Source organism: Triturus cristatus, chromosome 4_1 (assembly GCF_964204655.1).
Source record: "Triturus cristatus chromosome 4_1, aTriCri1.1, whole genome shotgun sequence".
NCBI classification, from domain to species: Eukaryota; Metazoa; Chordata; class Amphibia; order Caudata; family Salamandridae; genus Triturus; species Triturus cristatus.
In genome coordinates, this window is record NC_140585.1 from 1,017,469,177 (window position 1) to 1,017,487,506 (window position 18,330).

At 47.1% G+C, this 18,330-nt stretch overlaps 1 protein-coding gene across 1 annotated transcript in view; it reads right to left on the bottom strand.

The window, feature by feature from the left end:
• The window catches only part of RELN (reelin), a 1,440,257-nt gene that overhangs the window by 201,695 nt on the left and 1,220,232 nt on the right, over positions 1–18,330 (bottom strand). The window contains exon 41 of the mRNA XM_085653954.1: positions 17,159–17,388. Coding sequence (XP_085510080.1) covers positions 17,159–17,388 — 230 coding nt within the window. The remainder of the gene's footprint in view (positions 1–17,158; positions 17,389–18,330) is intronic.

Sequence of the window (18,330 nt, forward strand, 5' to 3'; positions counted from 1 at the left end):
ATATTCTTACATTCATTTTTGACTACTGCAAGGCCTACCTCTCCCATAGGATAACGTTGGGGTTACCTTATGACATTTAATAAGCTGTAACTTTCAAATGGGAACAGGCAAACAGTTCATGTTTGGTGTCTTTGGAATTGTAATGAAAAATTCTATCTCATGGTAAAGCCGGATTTTAAATTACAATTTGGAAAATGCTACTTTTAGAAAGTTGGCATTTTGCTGCCTTAGCTATTTAGTGCCTGCAGTCAGTCTTTGTGTCTCACAACTGGATGTAGCTGAGAGTTGGGCTTTGTGTATTCTTCCTAGACAGCCAGACACAACAGAGAGCTTAGGTGTGACTGGATGGGCCATCACTGGCAGGATATGAGAGCTGAGTGTGTACAGCCCTACTTACAATTGAATAGACTGTATCCTGGATCCACACAAAGGGCTGCCTACACCCTGTAGTTAGTCTGGAGCCAGGACAGTGAAGGCAGAATGACTGTGGGCTTCAAAGGGAAACCACTAGAAGCTTCTCCCACTTCAAAGGAAGGCCCAGGTATAAACATTGGACTTCAAACACCGACTCTTCAGTATACTTCCGGACCTGGGGATACTCTGCCAGGAAGAAGGACCGCTGCACGGCTGAAAGACCTGCCACTCTGATGGATTGCAGCCCTGCTGCTGTCCTGTCCTCCTGCCTCAGCCAGAAGGATTTGAACCTCCACCTGAACACAGGACTACCAGAGTGATTGCAAAAGCTAGTCTGCTGGACTTATGTTCTGAGCCACAGGGACATAACAGGCTCCCAACACCAACTACATCAGGACCTAGATCCAGCTGGAGCAAGTCCCTGACCCCCAAGTGGTGCCCTTCTGGTCCTGGACCCTTGGTGTGGTCTCAGAGAGGCTTAATTCAAGTTTTTGGTCTCTTTGTGACCTGAACAGGCCCGTTTTCATGCAAAACGTTGTCACTCGCACAGTCGCCAATACGAAGTTCGGGCAACTCGATTCTTCACGGTACAAGACAGCTCACGGAGAGTGCAATCGCGAAGCTGCCGCCCGTTCGCATCGACAACAGGATCATCATGCTACAGCAACTACCACCCACAACACAAAGCCTGCTCTTTGCGCTACATCGATGACCGTCCGTGATGCTTCTCTGCTTCTAGCGAACGGGACTCTTTGCGCTGGACTGAGAAGGTAACTTTTCTGCGGGACTAACCTGATCACAGTATCCGACCCATGCTCCGTGGTAGTTGGCCTGAACTTTTGACTTTTTCCTGGTCACGCACGACCAGATAGCCACGAGTGTCACTTTGTGCTTTGCTGATTGGATATTTTGGGATCCAGACGATAGAGTCTTTCAACTTCCGTAAATGGATGAGGAGGGGCAAAAAAGATAGGCAGGGTGATCGCCTGGCCTACGTGGAAAGGTGCGACTACCTTTGAAAGGAAGGAGGCACGTGTTCGGAGCATCAGTTTGTCAGGATAAAAAGTAGTGTAAGGCAGGTGCACGGAGAGAGCCTGAAATTTGCTGATCCTGCTGGCCGACATATGGGCCACCAGAAAGGCAGTTTTGATGGTAAATAACCAAAGAGGGCAGTTGTGTGGGGTGTGGCTACACTAGCAAAGATGGCGGACGTGCTCGTGTAGAGCTCTGGCTGCCGGCCCAGCACATCAGCAGTCATCCTGGCCGTTGGGACTGGGCAACGGACCCATAAGTCGCCCAGACAAAGGTGACAACAGGCACGAAGGCTTAAGCCTGAAAAGCAGAAGCGGAGACGGAAAACTGCGCCAATAAGAGGTGGGAGGTGATCTGACACAAAATGGCGGCCCCCAGCACCACGATCGCGGTATAGAGAGAATGAGGAGCGGAGACCTAGGAGGGTCTGAGGTCCGCTGCATACAAGATCGAGCCTACAGTGGTGCCCAGGTGAGGAGTGGTCCTGGGGTCGCGGGCTTCATGCCGGTGGCGACCGGCGCCCCTGTGGCAGACACAGAGCGGGCCTTAAGGCAGGGAGGAGATCTCGGCCGAGCCTGAGGCTAGAAGGCTCAGAGGAAATGCGCCCCCCCTACCACCCAGTGAAGGACATAGTGACAGTGGCTTGGCGCTGCGGACGACGGCGGCTCTGCAGGGGGGAGGCAGTGGGAATCGAGAGTGCTGACTGCAGGGAGGGCCGAGCAAAAATGGCGGGCTCCCTGAACAAGCGCTACACCTGAAGATTGCGGGAGTTGGCATACGTGTCCCCGTAATACTGAGAATGCACAAAGGAAAGTGATAAGGTGCCAGAAGACCGGGGACTGCCACCCGACAGGTTCTGAAGAGTAGAGGTACCAGGAGCGAACTCTCGTCGCGGCTGGGACGGCATGAAACGCCTGTACTGGGGCCTGGATGACACTATTGTGGGGAGAAGAACATTGCCAGATTTGGTGCCTGTGGCCCGCAGAAGGAGCGGAGACCTAAGAGGGCCAGGGGCCCACTGTGTGCAGTCCCAAGTTTGAACTTGCAGTGGCGTTCAGGTGAAGTGATCCTGGGGGCGCGGGTTGTGCACAGGCGGCGACCAGCGCCTCTGTGGCGGACACTGAGCGGGCCTTGAAGCGGGAAGGAGATCGCGGCTGCGCCTTAGGTTGGAAAGCTCCCAGGAGAAACGTCCCCCTCTGCCACCCAGTGACAGACATAGTGACAGCAGCTAGGCACTGCGGACGAGGGGGACTATGCAGGGGGGCGGTGAGATCCGAGAGTGCTGATTGCGGGGAGGGCCGAACAAATATGGCGCCTGAAGAGTAGAGGCACCAGAAGCGACCTCTTGTTGCGGCCGAGACGGCCTGAAACGCCTGTGCGGGGGCCTGGACAGCACTAAAGTGGGAAGTAGAACATTGCCAGATTCTGTGGCTGTTGCCCCGGAGGAGGATAATATCCGCTGATTGCCACCCCAGAATTGACCAGGGAGAGTTGTGCGGGGATAGCGCAGGGGAGGACCAGCCAAACAGCGCCATAGGGAGAGAAGCAGGAGCCCAAGGGAACACGGGAAGACCCGGTACAAAATGGCAGCCCCCTGCGCTGCGATCGCAGCAATAAGAAGGTGAGGAGAGAAGCCCCAGAAAGAGCGGGTGTTGAGAGAGCGCTGGCCCAGGACCACAACAGATGCCGCACTTGAATGTGGCGAGGACTTGGGGGCATGAGTTCTGCACTAGTGAACAACTAGCAATACTGCAGTGGGGTCGAAGAGACCCTGTGGGGTAGTGGAGATTGTAACTGGGACCAAAGACTGAGTGCTCCACAAGGAAGATGCTCCCCTCGTCTGCTCAGTAAAGAATAAGGAGGCAATGTCTGGGCACTGCAAGCGGTGAAATCTGCACTAGAGGATGACACAAGATACCCATATTGGCCTGGAACGGGAACTCAACGCAACATGGCAGCCCCCGAGGACAGCGCTGTAGTCGAAAACTTGAAGGATTGACCTTTGCAGGCCACCAAGTAAAGAGTGCAGTGACAAAGTGCCTGTGGCCCCTTGTCCCGGGCAGGACAGCATGAAGTGCCCACATTAGAACCCGGAAGCACCTGAGCATTATCTGCAGCTCAAGTGCTGCCAGCGAGGACAATACCTTGACGCTGCGAAGAATAGAGTCCAAGCAGAGGTCAAGACTGTAGTCCTCCTTCCATCGGCCCTCAGCCTCTTAGACTGGAAGTACTTGGCCCCTCCAAGAAAGAGGCGACCGGCCAGAAGTTGAAAGGGTCTATAAATACAGCTAAGTCCCGGACTGATGTAAATATGAGGCCGCAGCACCAAACTAATGGTCCACAGGCAACGGTCCCAGCACGTCAACAGCCCCTGATGGACCTAGACCAAGCCCACACATCGGATACTGCCACACCGCAAGCGATGTCTGGCAAATTGGACAGGGTGCTGGCAGCAAAAGAGCATTCCCGTATCACAATGGAGGACAGATTTGGGGCTTTGTCGAACGACCTTGGTGTACTGCGCAATGATTATCGGAAATTAGCTGATAGAGTGACAGAGGGGGAAAAACCTTGACCAACCTTCAGCCGCTAACAAGCACACCAGGACAGCATACAGAACCTCCAAACCCGGGTAACCAAGCTAGAGGAAAAGGTGGATGACTTGGAGGGGTGATCCCACCGTAAGCAACATTCGAGTGATCAAGATTCCAGAAGGTGTAGAAGGTTCCCACCCCGAAAGATACATTGAGACTTGGTTTAAATCAAAAGCAGTGCAACAGCAAAGGGCCACTTTCATAGAAGCAAAGAAAATGCTCTGCCAAAAAGGAATACAATTTTCACTGTTGTTTCCAGCCCGCATTAGAATCATTAGCGACGGAGGCATCAAATTTTGCACGGAACAAAGGCAGTGTTTGACTGGACAGAGATCAATATTCCGGGTGGCTCGCAGTGGGAGACAGTCCGCAGCTCAAGGAGGTCAAGGGAATGGGGGACCCGGGGACAACAAGAACCTAAGAAACAGGAGCAGAGAGGAAGCAGTCCAGCTGCGGGTCCCCTAACCTCCGGGAAAAAATAGCGGAACGCAGGATGGCTATTCAGGCGGCAGCCAAACTGGACGTAGCGGCGGCAGCGAAAGACAGAGAGGATGGCCTGCATATCTTCTCGTCTGTGGACAAATCCAGGGATACAAGTATTTCCCGCGAAGACTCGATAACCCCTCCATTGGTGACTCCTCAGATTGCAGACACATTGATTTGAAAGGGCCAATCACTTACGATTAATCTTCTCCCCCCTTATGTCATGCGCACATGTCGCATACCCAGTAGTGTCAACCAGAAACATGACACTGAACACAGCTACCAGCAACTAACCCCGTTTACACTAGAGCCACGACCAATACACATGGCAAAATGGGCCACGCAAGGCTAGGAGCCCAGAAACCCAAAAAAGTACACCCTCCACAATACATTAGAACGCTGTTGATACATATAGTTTGGACGTATCACCGGTTGTGATCGGTCCGCAATGTTGAAACCTGGTTCCTTAAGATTAGCTGTTAAATCTCCCAGTTACACTAACCCCTTACGAATGCAATCACATTTGGTGCGGGCGCCTCAATCGGTCAGAGCAGTATGCGGGGGGGATAGGGACGAGGAGAGGACACAATACTTCCCATGCACATTCCCCCGGTTCCCTAGAACTAGAAGAGACCATGCCAAATACAACAGATATTAGATTCCTGACTTTAAATGTCAGGGGAATGCACACAGCAAGAAAGCGGTATGCAGTATGCTCATATGCAAAGCGGCAAAGGTGCAGATGATACTATTGCAAGAAACACACCTCACTTCAAAAGAACTAAACCGAATAGAGAAGCCCTGGCGCGGTATTTTCTGTGCCACTACCTACTCTGCGTTTGATCGGGGGACGATGATATGGCTCAGACCAAGGGTTCCATTTAAAGAGACACGCAGAATTGTGGACAGAGAAGGGAGATACGCATTCCTAGAAGAATTATTAGATGGGCGTCCTCTATTAATAGGCAGCATTTAAGCCCCAAATATGGACCAAGGGCAGTTCTGGGATTCACTGTCAACAATTCTACCACAATTTACTCATGCACCATGGGCATTAGGGGGCGACTACAACTGTACACTAGACCTGTCCTTGGCTCGATCGCATCCTCTAGGCTCAGGTTCTTCCACGCAAGCACATGCAGAATGATTCCACTTATGGACACACCCTTGGTCCCTAAGAGATGCATGGCGGAACCAAAATCCAACCACAAAACTATGCTCCTACCATTCAGTACCCCATTACCTGCGGGTGCGACTCATTCGGTTCTTATGCTTGCAGGAGTTGCCCATGATCCAGCATGCAGACTATTTAGGGAGAATAATCTCAGACCACGATGCGTATCTGTTAACCCTTAGATGGCGACCGCCCCATCCGCCAGTCCCGACCTGGAAGTTACAACGGGAATGTTTAGAGGACCCGGTGTTCCGTCATGATCATGAGGGTAGCATCATAGAATACTTAGAGGACAAAACCAACACAGCTTCCAACAGAATGCTAGAATGGGACACTTTTAAAGTTGTTATGCGGGGAGCCTGTATCAGACAAATAACTGGAGTCCGCAGGTCCCTTGATAAAAATCTCGAAAAGACAGAACTCAAACTAGCATCGCTGACTAAAGCAGAAAATGCAAATACAGCGACCCATACGCAAGTCGCGGAAGCTAAAACGGTGTGTGAGGAGGGCTTAGCGGACTTAAGGCGAAAACACTTTAAGCTATATGCAGCTAAAAGACACAGGGAGGGAGAAAGATCAGGCACACTTCTAGCCTGGCTGGCCTGCCAGCACCAGGACGTCCGCCCAATTACCGAAATTAGGGACCCCTTAGGTGGAATCACGACATCCCAATCTCCCATTTTATGGCTCTTTCGCGATGACTATGCAACGCTTTATTGATGTCCCACACGGGACAGTTGGGAAGCACTCACCTGATTCCTAGAACCTCTTAAATACCCCAAATTCCAAACGAGGATGGAGACCTTCTAGAGGCAGAAATACACAGGTTGACGTGAAACAGGTGATCCGTGCATTGGCCCGAAATAAAGCCCCGGGGATGGACTGAATGCCTTTAGAATATTATAACACTTTCGTTACTCAATTGGCACCGCGACTGACCACTATGTAAGTGGCAGTCTCAATCCCGAAACCTGATTGAGACCCAATACACCTGGCCTCATACAGACCAATCACACTACTCTCTACTGATTGCAAAATTTAGGGCAAGATCCTGGTGGACCGGTTAAGCCCTTTGCTTCCGCCACTCATACACCATGACCAGAATGTATTTGTGCCGGGTAGAAATACGTCCCAGAATATCCGCAGGCTTTTTCAGGTTCAGGATCAGGTGGAGAGCATTACCTTAGGTCGGCCTGCCTGATCCTGGACCTTGAGAAAGCGTTTGATACCCTAGCATGGCCATACCTCTTCGAGATGCTCGGACGAATAGGAATAGGCCCCACTTTTAGAGCATACATTAAACTATTATATACGAAACTTACCTCCAAAGTACAGTTGGGTAAATACATCTCCTCGCCCTTCCCAGTAGAGAGGGGAACCAGACAGGGGTGCCCACTCTCCGCCCTCTTATTCGCCATGGCTATGGAGCCCCTAGCGATTCGATTACAGCGGGAAGGGGACGCATGGGGCATCCCGATCGCAGGAACCAGCCATATAGTATCAATGTACGCGGAAAACCTATTGCTATACGTGAGGGACATAGAGTCCGATCTCAATGGAAACATTCTCTCGGACTTTGCAGTCACAACAGGACTCAAAGTCAACTGGGTGAAGTCCGTTATATACCCCCTAAATCCTCAACTCCCCCCGCAGGAGATAGGATTTGGGAACTCTCGCATAACATGGAGCACTGGTGCTCCGCAATACCTTGGTATCAGACTTTATCACTCTCCGGCCGATTTTTTTTAAGATAATCACCGCTGAGCCTTGGTGGGAGCCAGGACACAGGAACATTTCTGGAAGGCCCTACCTTTGGCACTCATCGGCAGAATCGCCTTAACCAAAATGATCCTGGTACTACAATTTCTCTACTACTTCGCCAATACTCCTGTTGTTCCTTTTTTCACAAATTAGACGCTCTACTGAGCTCCCTCATATGGGGCGACAAACATCACAGAGTCGCTCTCCAAAAACTGCAACTCCCGTTGAATCAAGGAGGGTTGGGTGCGCCATCTGGCCTAAATGCAGTGGATATCTCGATGGATGGCAGGGTGCCACTTAGCAGAGACTGCCATAGAAGAGGGGTCCATGTCGATACAGGCCATCTGTGGCCTACTGCTTCCTGGCACACAACCCAGAGCGTCGCACTTGATCCAGTTAAAGGTGGCACAAGCATGCATGTCGCGAATACATCGCATCTCCGGTAACACTCCATTATATACCCCTTTGTACCCACTAGCTGGTTTACCCAAAAAGGGAGGGTTTTACAAAGCTCGCACAATGCAAACCTGGATGGATCACAACATTTTATAAGTAGGATCTCTGTTCGAAGAGGAACAACAGTTGTCATTCGACCGTCTCTTGGATGAGACAGGCCTACCCCCGGGGCAAATTTTATTACACAGGCAACTAATACGCCGCACATGGGATCTCACTGAAGGGGAGTCAGTGACACACCCAGTACTTCATGCAATTCTCCACATGGGGTTAGGGCGACACCTAATTACATGGCCTTATAAAGCAATTCGGGACCTCACTGCCACTACATTAACCCCGTTATGATCGAAATGGACAGAGGAGATAGGTCTTCCATTTCTTGATAAGGAATGGGAGCGGGTCCTAGAGTACCCGAAGAAAGGTATCTAGAAATGCCTGTTTCTCTATATTACATCACGCCTACCTCACCCCAGCAAGGCTCCAGCACTTCTACCCAGACACGCAGTTGGTATGCCTGAGATGCCAATCCTCGGATGCGTCATTTGTACACATGTTCTGGTTGTGGCCCTACTGGAAACCTATACACGAGGCATTACAGAAAATAACAGGACTCAAGGACATTGACATATGGGAAGCCAGTGAATTGGGGCTTTTCCAAAAGCACAGATATCTCATAGTCCAAACACACTTTTCCTCTCTGGCTCTTCTATTGGCAAAAAGGGGGATTGTTATGCACTGGAGAACCCCAAGCAGACCCCCCCTAGCAGCATGGGTGGGAGCAGATAAGAAATGGGGCTCAGTGAAGGAAGACACAATTAGGAGGGAAGAGGTGCAGGGGATACGTAAAAGGCACATTTCCATGAATGGGCCATGTTACTGCACCAGTTCCGCCACCACAAGGCTAACACACAGCAACCAGCGTCACCCCAGAATGTGCCTAAGGACTCAAACCATGCTACACAGCCCAGGCACCTCCTTGCCGTGAGCTACAGCGATCCCCAACCGCACCAAGAATCATGATTAGGCGATATCCCTTAAAATGAAGCACTAAAGGTAACGCATAATACTCTGGTCGAACAGTATTCCCAATGACTTACGCGCTCCTGGCGGTGCCCCTGACCCCCCTGCTTATGAAAACATACAGCGGAATATATCCCTTTGTCCCCAAAGGATGAAGCAGGCAAATTGGACCACCCGGCCGAATCCCCCAAGTTCCAATCACTAGTTACACACAGTAGGTTCTTCGCTTTAACGAACCAGCTCCTTATTCCCGACACACTACTCTGTTAGGCAAACATTGAGATCCATCAAGACATCACACGATGCTGCAAGACATGCGTGGTTCAATCGTATCTTTCTAACTTGCAATTCCATGTTCCCGCCCGAACCAGAGAATCGCAACATATGATTGTACAGGCTTTTATTAATTACCATGCTTATATGCCTACTTATATGTAAAATATTAAAATGCCAATAAAATTGTTTAAAAAAAAAAAAAAGAGGGCTGTTGTGTAATGGCTCAAAAGGAGCACACATCAGGAAAGTAAGGACCAGGTTCAAGTTCCACCGGGGCATAATGAATGGCCTAAGGGGGGGGGGGGGAATATATGTTGCAAACCTTTACGAAATGACATCACAACAGGTGACTTAAATAAGGAAGGTTGGTCCAGCAGCTACAAAAATGCAGAATTGGCTGAAAGATAGCCCTTAACTGTGCCCAGAGCAGAGCCCTGCAGGGCCAAAGAAAGAACACATGATTTTTGATACACACCATTCTACAAATATGTACAATTGGCAGGTATATACTGATTTGATGGAGGGACGCTTGGCTGCCAAAATAAAATCACAGATTTCAAGAGCAAGAACGTAGGCTTTCAACTGTCGCCACTCAATCTCCACGCATGAAGGCAGAGAGTGCGCAGGTTCAGGGCAGAACCCTCCCCTGTTGTTGCGACAGAAGAGGTAACTTGACCGGAGGACCGATACTCAAGCTCCGGATATTAGACTCTCCATGTCCAGGCAGGAGTCACAAAATTAACTTATGCCCGTTCGGTCGTTTCTGATCTTCTGAAGAACTCTAGGCACTAGTGGCATTGGTAGAAAGGCGTACAGGAGGCCGAAGCTCCACTCGAGATGATAAGTGCCTCCTAACGAGAGCCGCATTGGATCCAGCACCAGATCAATGGGGCCTGAATGGCGCCAAGGGCGTACCCGCAAATAGGACTCCAGTAGATGACCCTACTGAACCCATGTGGCCCGAAAGCGCTCCACAGGGCTCGGGCTGCCCAAAAATAAGGTGCAAGACCTCATAGAACTCAAGAAGTTGGGCAGGGGGTGCTCTGGGAAAATCTGGGAAGTGCAAATTCAAACCTGTTTGGAGCAACATAGAGGCACATGGCCTGGAGTGCCGACACTCCCTCATCTCATCAGAAGATTTGGACAGACGAAGAGAAGTCAAAGAGCTCTTTCATTTCTTCTCTTTATGCAACTTACCCAATGACGATTTTGCCCTGGATGATGACTGCTGGTTGCAGCTCTGAGACCAGTCCTGGGCCTTACACATGACCAGGATCTTGAGCCTTGCGGGGTTGTCCGATGTTGGGTCGTGAGGAGTTTGAGGGAGCGCTCCCTCAGCATCTTTGGGAGCATGGTGCGTCAATACTCACAGGCCTTCGAGTCATGGTTTTTCTCAAGGCACCAAAGGCAGACCAAGTGGGAGTCTGTGACGGACATGCATATGTGACAGACATCTTTCTGTGAAAAGAGTCACATGGTTTGAAAGCAGCCGGTTTCTTGGAAGACAAAACATCAAAAAAAGCCAGTCAAAAAGAGACTGAGGGTCTTCGCTATCTTATGCGGAAAGGAAAGAAATGACATCAACGTGCAGAGCTGGCGCATTGATAGGGCTACATAAGCCAGTCCCGGTGCAGACAATACCAACGCATAGCTGAACTACGTCACCTACTGATGTGCAAGGGTACTGCTCAAAAATGTCTGGAACCAGTCTGATGCCTGTGGATAATTCTAAGGTAAGGAATCTGCGGCAAGATGTCTTTGTCAGATTTATTTATTGAATTTTGCTCTATTTTTCTTAATTGGTGTGGGATATTTCTTATGTTGAGTTTTCACTTTATTACTGTTTGAAGTGCTGCATTAATACTTTACACAGTGCATCTAAGTTAAGCCTGACTGCTCTGTGCCAAGCTACCAAAGGGTTGAGCACAGGTTAATTTGGGGTTTGCTTGTGTCTCAACCCAATTTCTCATATTGGTGGTCAGTGGTGAGGATTTGGAGTTCCTCTTGTGCAGTGCCATACAGTAGTTTTGGGTTACACTAAAAATTGGAGATAAATGATCTGTGACCAATTAGAGTTTCAAGTTCTCTTGATTGGCCTTTTTGCTGTTTCAAATCACCCTTACTTTACTCTCACTGTTTGTGATAGTGGCTTCACCTGCAAAGATTAAATATGAGCTCCTCAATCTGGAGAGCTACACTGTGGCTGAGCACAAGAATTTTGCAAGGAGAGGGAGTTTGACCGTGAAGAAGGGAAGAGGTCCACTAAGCTGGACCTCAGGCATGATCAGTATCAGTTTGAGTTAGAATTCTGTTATGGAGCACCCCCAGAGGATCAAGAGAGTGATGGCCCTGAGAAGGATGAGGAGGAGGAGGGAAAAGACATAGCAGTGACTCCAAAGGAGAGAGGAGGGCCCACAGAGGTTGGGTCCCCTGCTGGATCCCCTTCTGGAATAAGCGTATCTTCTCACGCCCTGTCTCCTGAAGAGATGAGGGACAGACAGCCTGAGAGGGACCTGAAGCTCCAGCTAGCCAGACTGACTGCAGAGGAGAGAAGAGCTCAGGCTGAAAACACCTTAGCGGAGGAGAGAAAGGCTGAGACAGAGAGAGCCTTGGAGGAGAGAAAAATGTTGTTGGCTTATAAACTGAGTCTAAAGGAGCTAGACTCGAAGGCAAAACAGCTGTCCAAGTCTAGGAGGAATGGTGACAGCAAAAATACACTGTTCAGTGGTGAAGGAAGGATCACATAACCATGAATATAGAACCTGACTTTGTTGTGGGGGTTGACAGAGACAGGTGATTTGAGGCGTATGCCCTAGAGATGCATAGGTCCCTGAGGAGGAATGGGGAACTAGTCTCTAGAGGCATGTACCCAAGGAGGGGAGGGACACCCTACTGGCCCTAGCGTAGGGGGAGAGGATAAGATATCCCCACATGAAGGAGGCCCTTGTCAAGTAATATGGTCTCTACACAAACAAGTACAGTTTGAGGCTCCGGGGCAGTCAGAAACTGTCACATCAGAGAGATTTTGTAGATTACTTGTGTAAGGCACTGTATGGTTGGGTGAAGGGTAGAGAGGTAAACATCCATGAAGGGCTGTACAATTTGATCGCCAGAGAGCAAAAGGTCAGTCATTGTTTTCCAGGGCTACACCAACACATGGTTGACTGCACGCTTATTGATCCCAGGGAGCTTGCAAAGGAGGCAGACCTCTGAGTTAGAACCAGAGTGTCTGGTAAGGCATTGGGGAGTGATCATAAGGAGGGTGGTCCAGGGTCTACCAAACTGAGTAAAGGGGTGGTACATACTGACCCAGGCAGGTCCCAGTATAGTGTGTGGTTGGGGAAGGGTTCCCACAAACCTTCTAAAGACAGGAGGGGAGGTTATGGTGGGCGGAGGCCCAGGGTGGACTATTTCTAATCCCAGTGCTTGGATTGCTCCCAGTTTGGGGACAAGCAAAGGAACCTGGTCTGTACCAAGAGACTGTCCTCTGGAGGAAGCTCCATAGTGTCAGGAGAGGTGGGAGGAGCAGCCACCCAAGGCACCTTAATGGCTCTGGTATCTGTGGGTACTGCTCCCAAACTGAGGGTAGAGAGGCCCAGATGGAGGGGCAGGAGGTTTAAGCAGTACATAGTGGGAGGACAAGTGGGTCAGGGGTTGCCAGCTCTGAGAAAACAACAACCGAAGACTGACCCATGGGTGCTCCCTGCACTGTCACAGAGACACAGAGCTGCAGACCTGCGCCAGGCAGACTCCTGCATGACACAGACAGAGAAGGTCTGTTCAAATCTATATTTTGTTCGAAATTATCCAGTACCCACTTTTCTCACTACTTCCTTACCCTTCACCAGCCTGTCGCTTCTTCCTTCAATTTCACCCTCCTCATCACCAATTGTTGTTTCACTGTCACTTTTGCACCAGGGCCTGTGCAGTGGACAGGACCAAAAGCTCACTTTAGACAGCCTGGGTTCAGAAGGAGAAGTGTTGGTTGCACTTTCCCTCAGTGCAATGCCAGACGATGCACTCGAGACAGATGCTGAGCGTCCTTGCTGCTTACTACCTTGCCGTGACTCCAAGAAATTTTTAAGCAAGTTACGTGAAACATAGAATGCAAAAGGCATCACAAGGATTTCAGGATTCTGTGCAGGGTGCAGGATGTCAGACTTTCACTTCTTCAGAAGCTGAAATGCCATTAGCTCACGGGAAGGGGCAGAAACAAGACTGATATATAGCACTATCCAAGATGGTGGTCTGTCCTTTGCAGGGTGTCCGAGTCTCCCAATCAAAGAAGTATCAATTCCTTTTTCTGAAATGTCAGTTCATGTTAAAGTATATATAAAGAAGGCTCAATGAGAGGAAGGTGAATCACAATGCATTTCACTCACTGATTTTTTCATTGTGATGTTTTCCCCTTGCTCCTAGTTTTATTCCTGGTTATTCCTTTTAGCAGCTTGATTCATTTGCCTTCTGAAATCTTCTCTTGGCATACCATGGCTCTTTCCTACTTCCGGATAGCAAGAGCAGTTTGGTGCCTTGCAGAACTCTCCAGCACTGCCTACATCTTCAATCAAGAATTACAAGTGTGCAATAACAAAGTATTTTCCCTTTTGAGAATGTTACATTTAACTGTGACCTTGTAAAGGAGACACTTGACACCTTTCAGAAACATTCTCTGCCGGGTAGAACTGTGGCTACTGTGATGATTAACCCTTTCTTTGGGCAATTTAGAAAAGTACTCAACAGACCTTTTCAGCATTTAGTTCAGACTGTGTCGCCACTGACTCCTTTCATTTTGAAGTACTATGGATCCTGCCATAACCCTGGTGCAAGACTTACAACAATTGCGCCTTGAGAATTCAGCGCTTAGACAGACCATGGTGCCAGAGTCTGCAGATGTCCAAGTAGGTCTTCAAATGCTCTGTCTTTTTCTTTTTTTAATTCAGTTTTTGGATTTTCATATGGTGCATCTTGCTTTTTGCCTTGCACGGTTTAGTAAATATCAAGCCAAAGTGTGTTATCTTATTAGTTGCCTTAATGAATCAGCATTGGCTTGGGAAACTCAGTTAGCAGCCAACTCAGATGAAAATTTATAGCCTTAGGAAGTCTTCCTATCAGCTTTTCAGATGTTTGAACATTTGACTTATATGACTCATTTTTGTCAATTAGCATCAAAAACTTCCTACACTGGAAGAGTTTAGATGGAATAGTTTCAATGTAGTTTGAAGGAGGAAGTGAAGGAAAAATTGATTTGATCAGAAAGTCCTACTTGTTCCCCTGAACTTATTGATTTAGCATTTTTGAAAGAATACAAATTACAATGCAGGTGAGGGGAAAGAGGACGTTCTGAAGCAATTTCCCTAGAGTTCCTTAGTTTAGTTGATCTGAGTATTCTGTGGACCCATTGTCTCAAAATGTGTGGACCAGTGAAGGGTCCATTGAATGTGAGGGAGAAAGAGCACCAGCGTAAGGCTGGTTTATGTGTATATTATGGTGATGCTGGACATACGATTCAGGCCACTCCTACATGACCTTTGAGAGATGGTGGAAGTTTTCAATGTTTTCCTGAGAAGAAGCTGGAGTGCACTGGCTTCCTTAATTTGGATATTCTATGAATAATGCTGATATTTGTTCTGCTTACTGAATTTTATGAGACCAGAAGAAAGAAAGATTGTTAATACCTCTGCCTTGGCGGATAGTGGTGCCTGTGTAATGCTTATTGATCAGGATTAGGCCACAAAAAATAATATTCCTGGGAGATTTAGGCAGACTCCTGAAGCAAGTAGCAGTGTTGATAGCTCACAGTTAATTTTGGGTCAATAATATTTGAGAGATCTTCTCCATTGCAAGTTTATTTGGCAATAATACTGAGATGTTATCCTTTGACTTATTGCCTCTCCTATTCACAGTTACATTTTTAGAATTATTTGCTTAAAGAAGCATAGCCAGTGTGTTAACTAATCAATTATAACAATATCCTTGTAATCGCAGTTTTGTCATGTACAGTGTTATGCCTTTGAAAGTTGTTGGGCACCGACTGATGAGATGAGAGACACAGTGGCTAACCTATTTTAACATCACTGCAGTACCATGCCTTTTCTCCAATTTCTGCTGAACCTGATATCTGTTCATGCCCTCCTCATAGGGAATTTAATTGTGCCATACCAATTGAACATGATGCCATTGTTTCCATTGGATATAGTTCCTTCCAAACTGAGAAAGAGGACCATCTAAAGACGTCTGTACAGGAGAATTCGCTAAATAATTTAATTGTACAATCTTTATCCCCTGGTGATGCACCTTTGTTTTTTGTAACCGGGAAAGACTGAGGTCCTCAACCTTGTATTGAATAAAGAGGCTGAGACAGAATCAAAATCAAGAACAGATATCATTTGCCGGTGGTAAAGGATATCTTGGAGTTCAAATGAAAGTCTGAAGGCACTTTCGGTATGAACTATGAAATGCCCAATGCTTTGTGGCTGACATTTTTTAACAGTGAATTAAGCATGCCCAGTGATAAAGCATGGCACCCTTGGTGGGGGGGGGGGGAAGTGGGTTGAGGCCACACCTATAATTTTTCTTTATGAATCAATCGGTACAACATATGTCAGGAAATAGGGTACGACACAACAAAAGACTCCTAATAAAGGGACAAATCCCATAAGTGTGTTACTTTGGTTAGTCTGGCCACTTTTGCTTATGGTTTTGGTGTAAAGTTAAGGAGGACGCAACATTGTGACCTGCCCATTTTTCCTCTCATTCCCCAGGCCCTTCTTCCACATTTGAATATTTTGGTTCATCCAGCTGTTGATATTTTCAGTCTTCATGAATTGCCCAATCCTATCATCTCGGACAGAAGTACTCAAAATCTATCAAGTTTTTTGAGAGCTTTGTATAAGGCAGTTGAAGCTGAACAAGCTTTATCTTCTAGTTATCATCCCCGATGCAATGGACAGATAGATTCAATCAGAGTTGTGAGCAACAATTACTATGCTACTATAATGCATTCAAGACAACTGGTCTTCTTTTTTGCCATTTAATGAATTTTATTAAAATAATGCAACTCAGAATTTCACCGAAACTCTGAGTTGCATTATTTTAATAAAATGTACATCTCTTTTGTATGCAAAGATTTCCCCCAAGAGTTTTCCCATCTCCCCGTCACAAGGATCTTCGGGGTTTGCGACTACAGAGTATTTAAGTCAGCTATGGAGGCACAGACAACCTGTTTCAGTAAGTTTACATCAGTGAAAAATAAAGATGATAAATATGCTGATATATCAAGATCAATCTACAACAGCACTAAACAGACTATCAGTGCCCAGTACTTGACATCCAGTTATTTGCTTCTTAGTATGAGGGCAGAGTAGGGTCTCCTGTGCCCCAATGTGCCATCATCCCACCAACTCTACTCCTTCACTACCATGATCCTATACATTTTTTCTATCCTCTTTCTTTAGTTTCTTTCTTCTGCTGCTTTTTGCCCTTTTAAACTAACTTTCCTGTTCTCTTTAAAAGGGTTCTCTAACTTTCTGTAATGCAAACTATACGATTCTAATTGGTTGTACACGGAACCAACTAATGCAGACAAGCCACTCTTACTGAATGGAAGTTTGTATATAAAGCATGGATTGATCTATAATTAATATGAGTTGTTGGGTGTTCCCAGTGGGGTTTTTATGTTGTCTGGAGGTCGTTTATGATGCTGAAAGCTCTGACTGAAGACAGAGTGATGTATACAGGAGCCATCTAGTGAAGTTAAGGGTCATGGGTCATTCAGAATGATGGCGGGAAGAAACTCAGTAAAGGGCACAAACAACTCACTGAAAAGCACAGAGTAGTCAGAACACAAGCTCAAAGGGTTGCCCCGTTCACGAAACATGGAGTTGGCAATACTCCAACAAGAGAGCAATAAATAACAAACAGTTTGGAACTATATAGTGCAGCAGCCTACCCGCAGAGGTGCAATTTTCCAAAGTGAATAACTTCTCGTCTCCACCCCTGTGTGGTGCCAGCATAGTATGTGCTGCTAGGATGATGCTCTGTGGAGCACAGAGAGCTCACATGACTGCTGCTGCTGTAGCACAATGGAAGAAGGAGGTGCCAAGTTGCTCCAAAGTCTCGTGAGAATTCCAGTTTCACAGGGTCAGCAGCAGAGCTATCAGTTGTACATCCAACATTGATCTGAACAAATAAAATGCAAAATAAATATAAAGACACAAAAAGAAAAGCTTGCAGGAACACTAAGTACACAAAAAAAATATTCCTGAATGCCTTATACTTACATGTCTATGGTTGGTTGGATCATATTCATGTTTGGTGACCCTAAAGTACACATAACTGTGCAACGGGTTAAATACACCAGTTCAGCACAGTGACATTGAAAGTGAGCTATCATAACAATAGGGTTTGCCTAACTAAATTCGTAGGATCTAGGCTACTTTACATAATCACCATAAGCATACCTATCTCATGTGAACAGAATACTCAAAATCACATCACAACTCTTTAAATAACTCCTTTTAATATGATCAATATCAAAGTAATACCATTTCAAACTATCAAACATTCGTTAGAACAAACATCATCAATCCATAGACAATTCATTGGATACATCACAATCATTAAAATCAATGCAAACCTAACCAAGCAAGCAACCCATTCATGTTCCAATGTCAATAAAAACTTGGTTGGGAGAGCTCCAACCCAATGTATTTTCCACATTTACAATAGTTGTTATCGAGCTCTTCTCCACCAGCCAATATTTCTTCCCAGCTTTATCAACTATGGATCGATAGTTTCAGGTAAATATTTCAAGTCTTCATCAGCATCATTGAAAATTATTTTGGCTCTGTTTGTTCACTGGATATTTTCTTATTGATGTATCCAGAACTTCAGTTAACTTTTGAGAGAGATAGTAATTGTATTCCATTCCTATATTTCTGGGAGCCATTACACTTTTTGGAAGACGAGTGCCACTGTAATTCATATGAGTTTGGTAACAGTAATTACCCACCCCATTGAAAGTAAAAGGTTAGTGGGAACACAAGTGGCCTGGTGTATTTCCGATGGAGATTTCCACTTGAGAAATAACTGGCATGACATAAGGGGTGACGAGGGATTGGA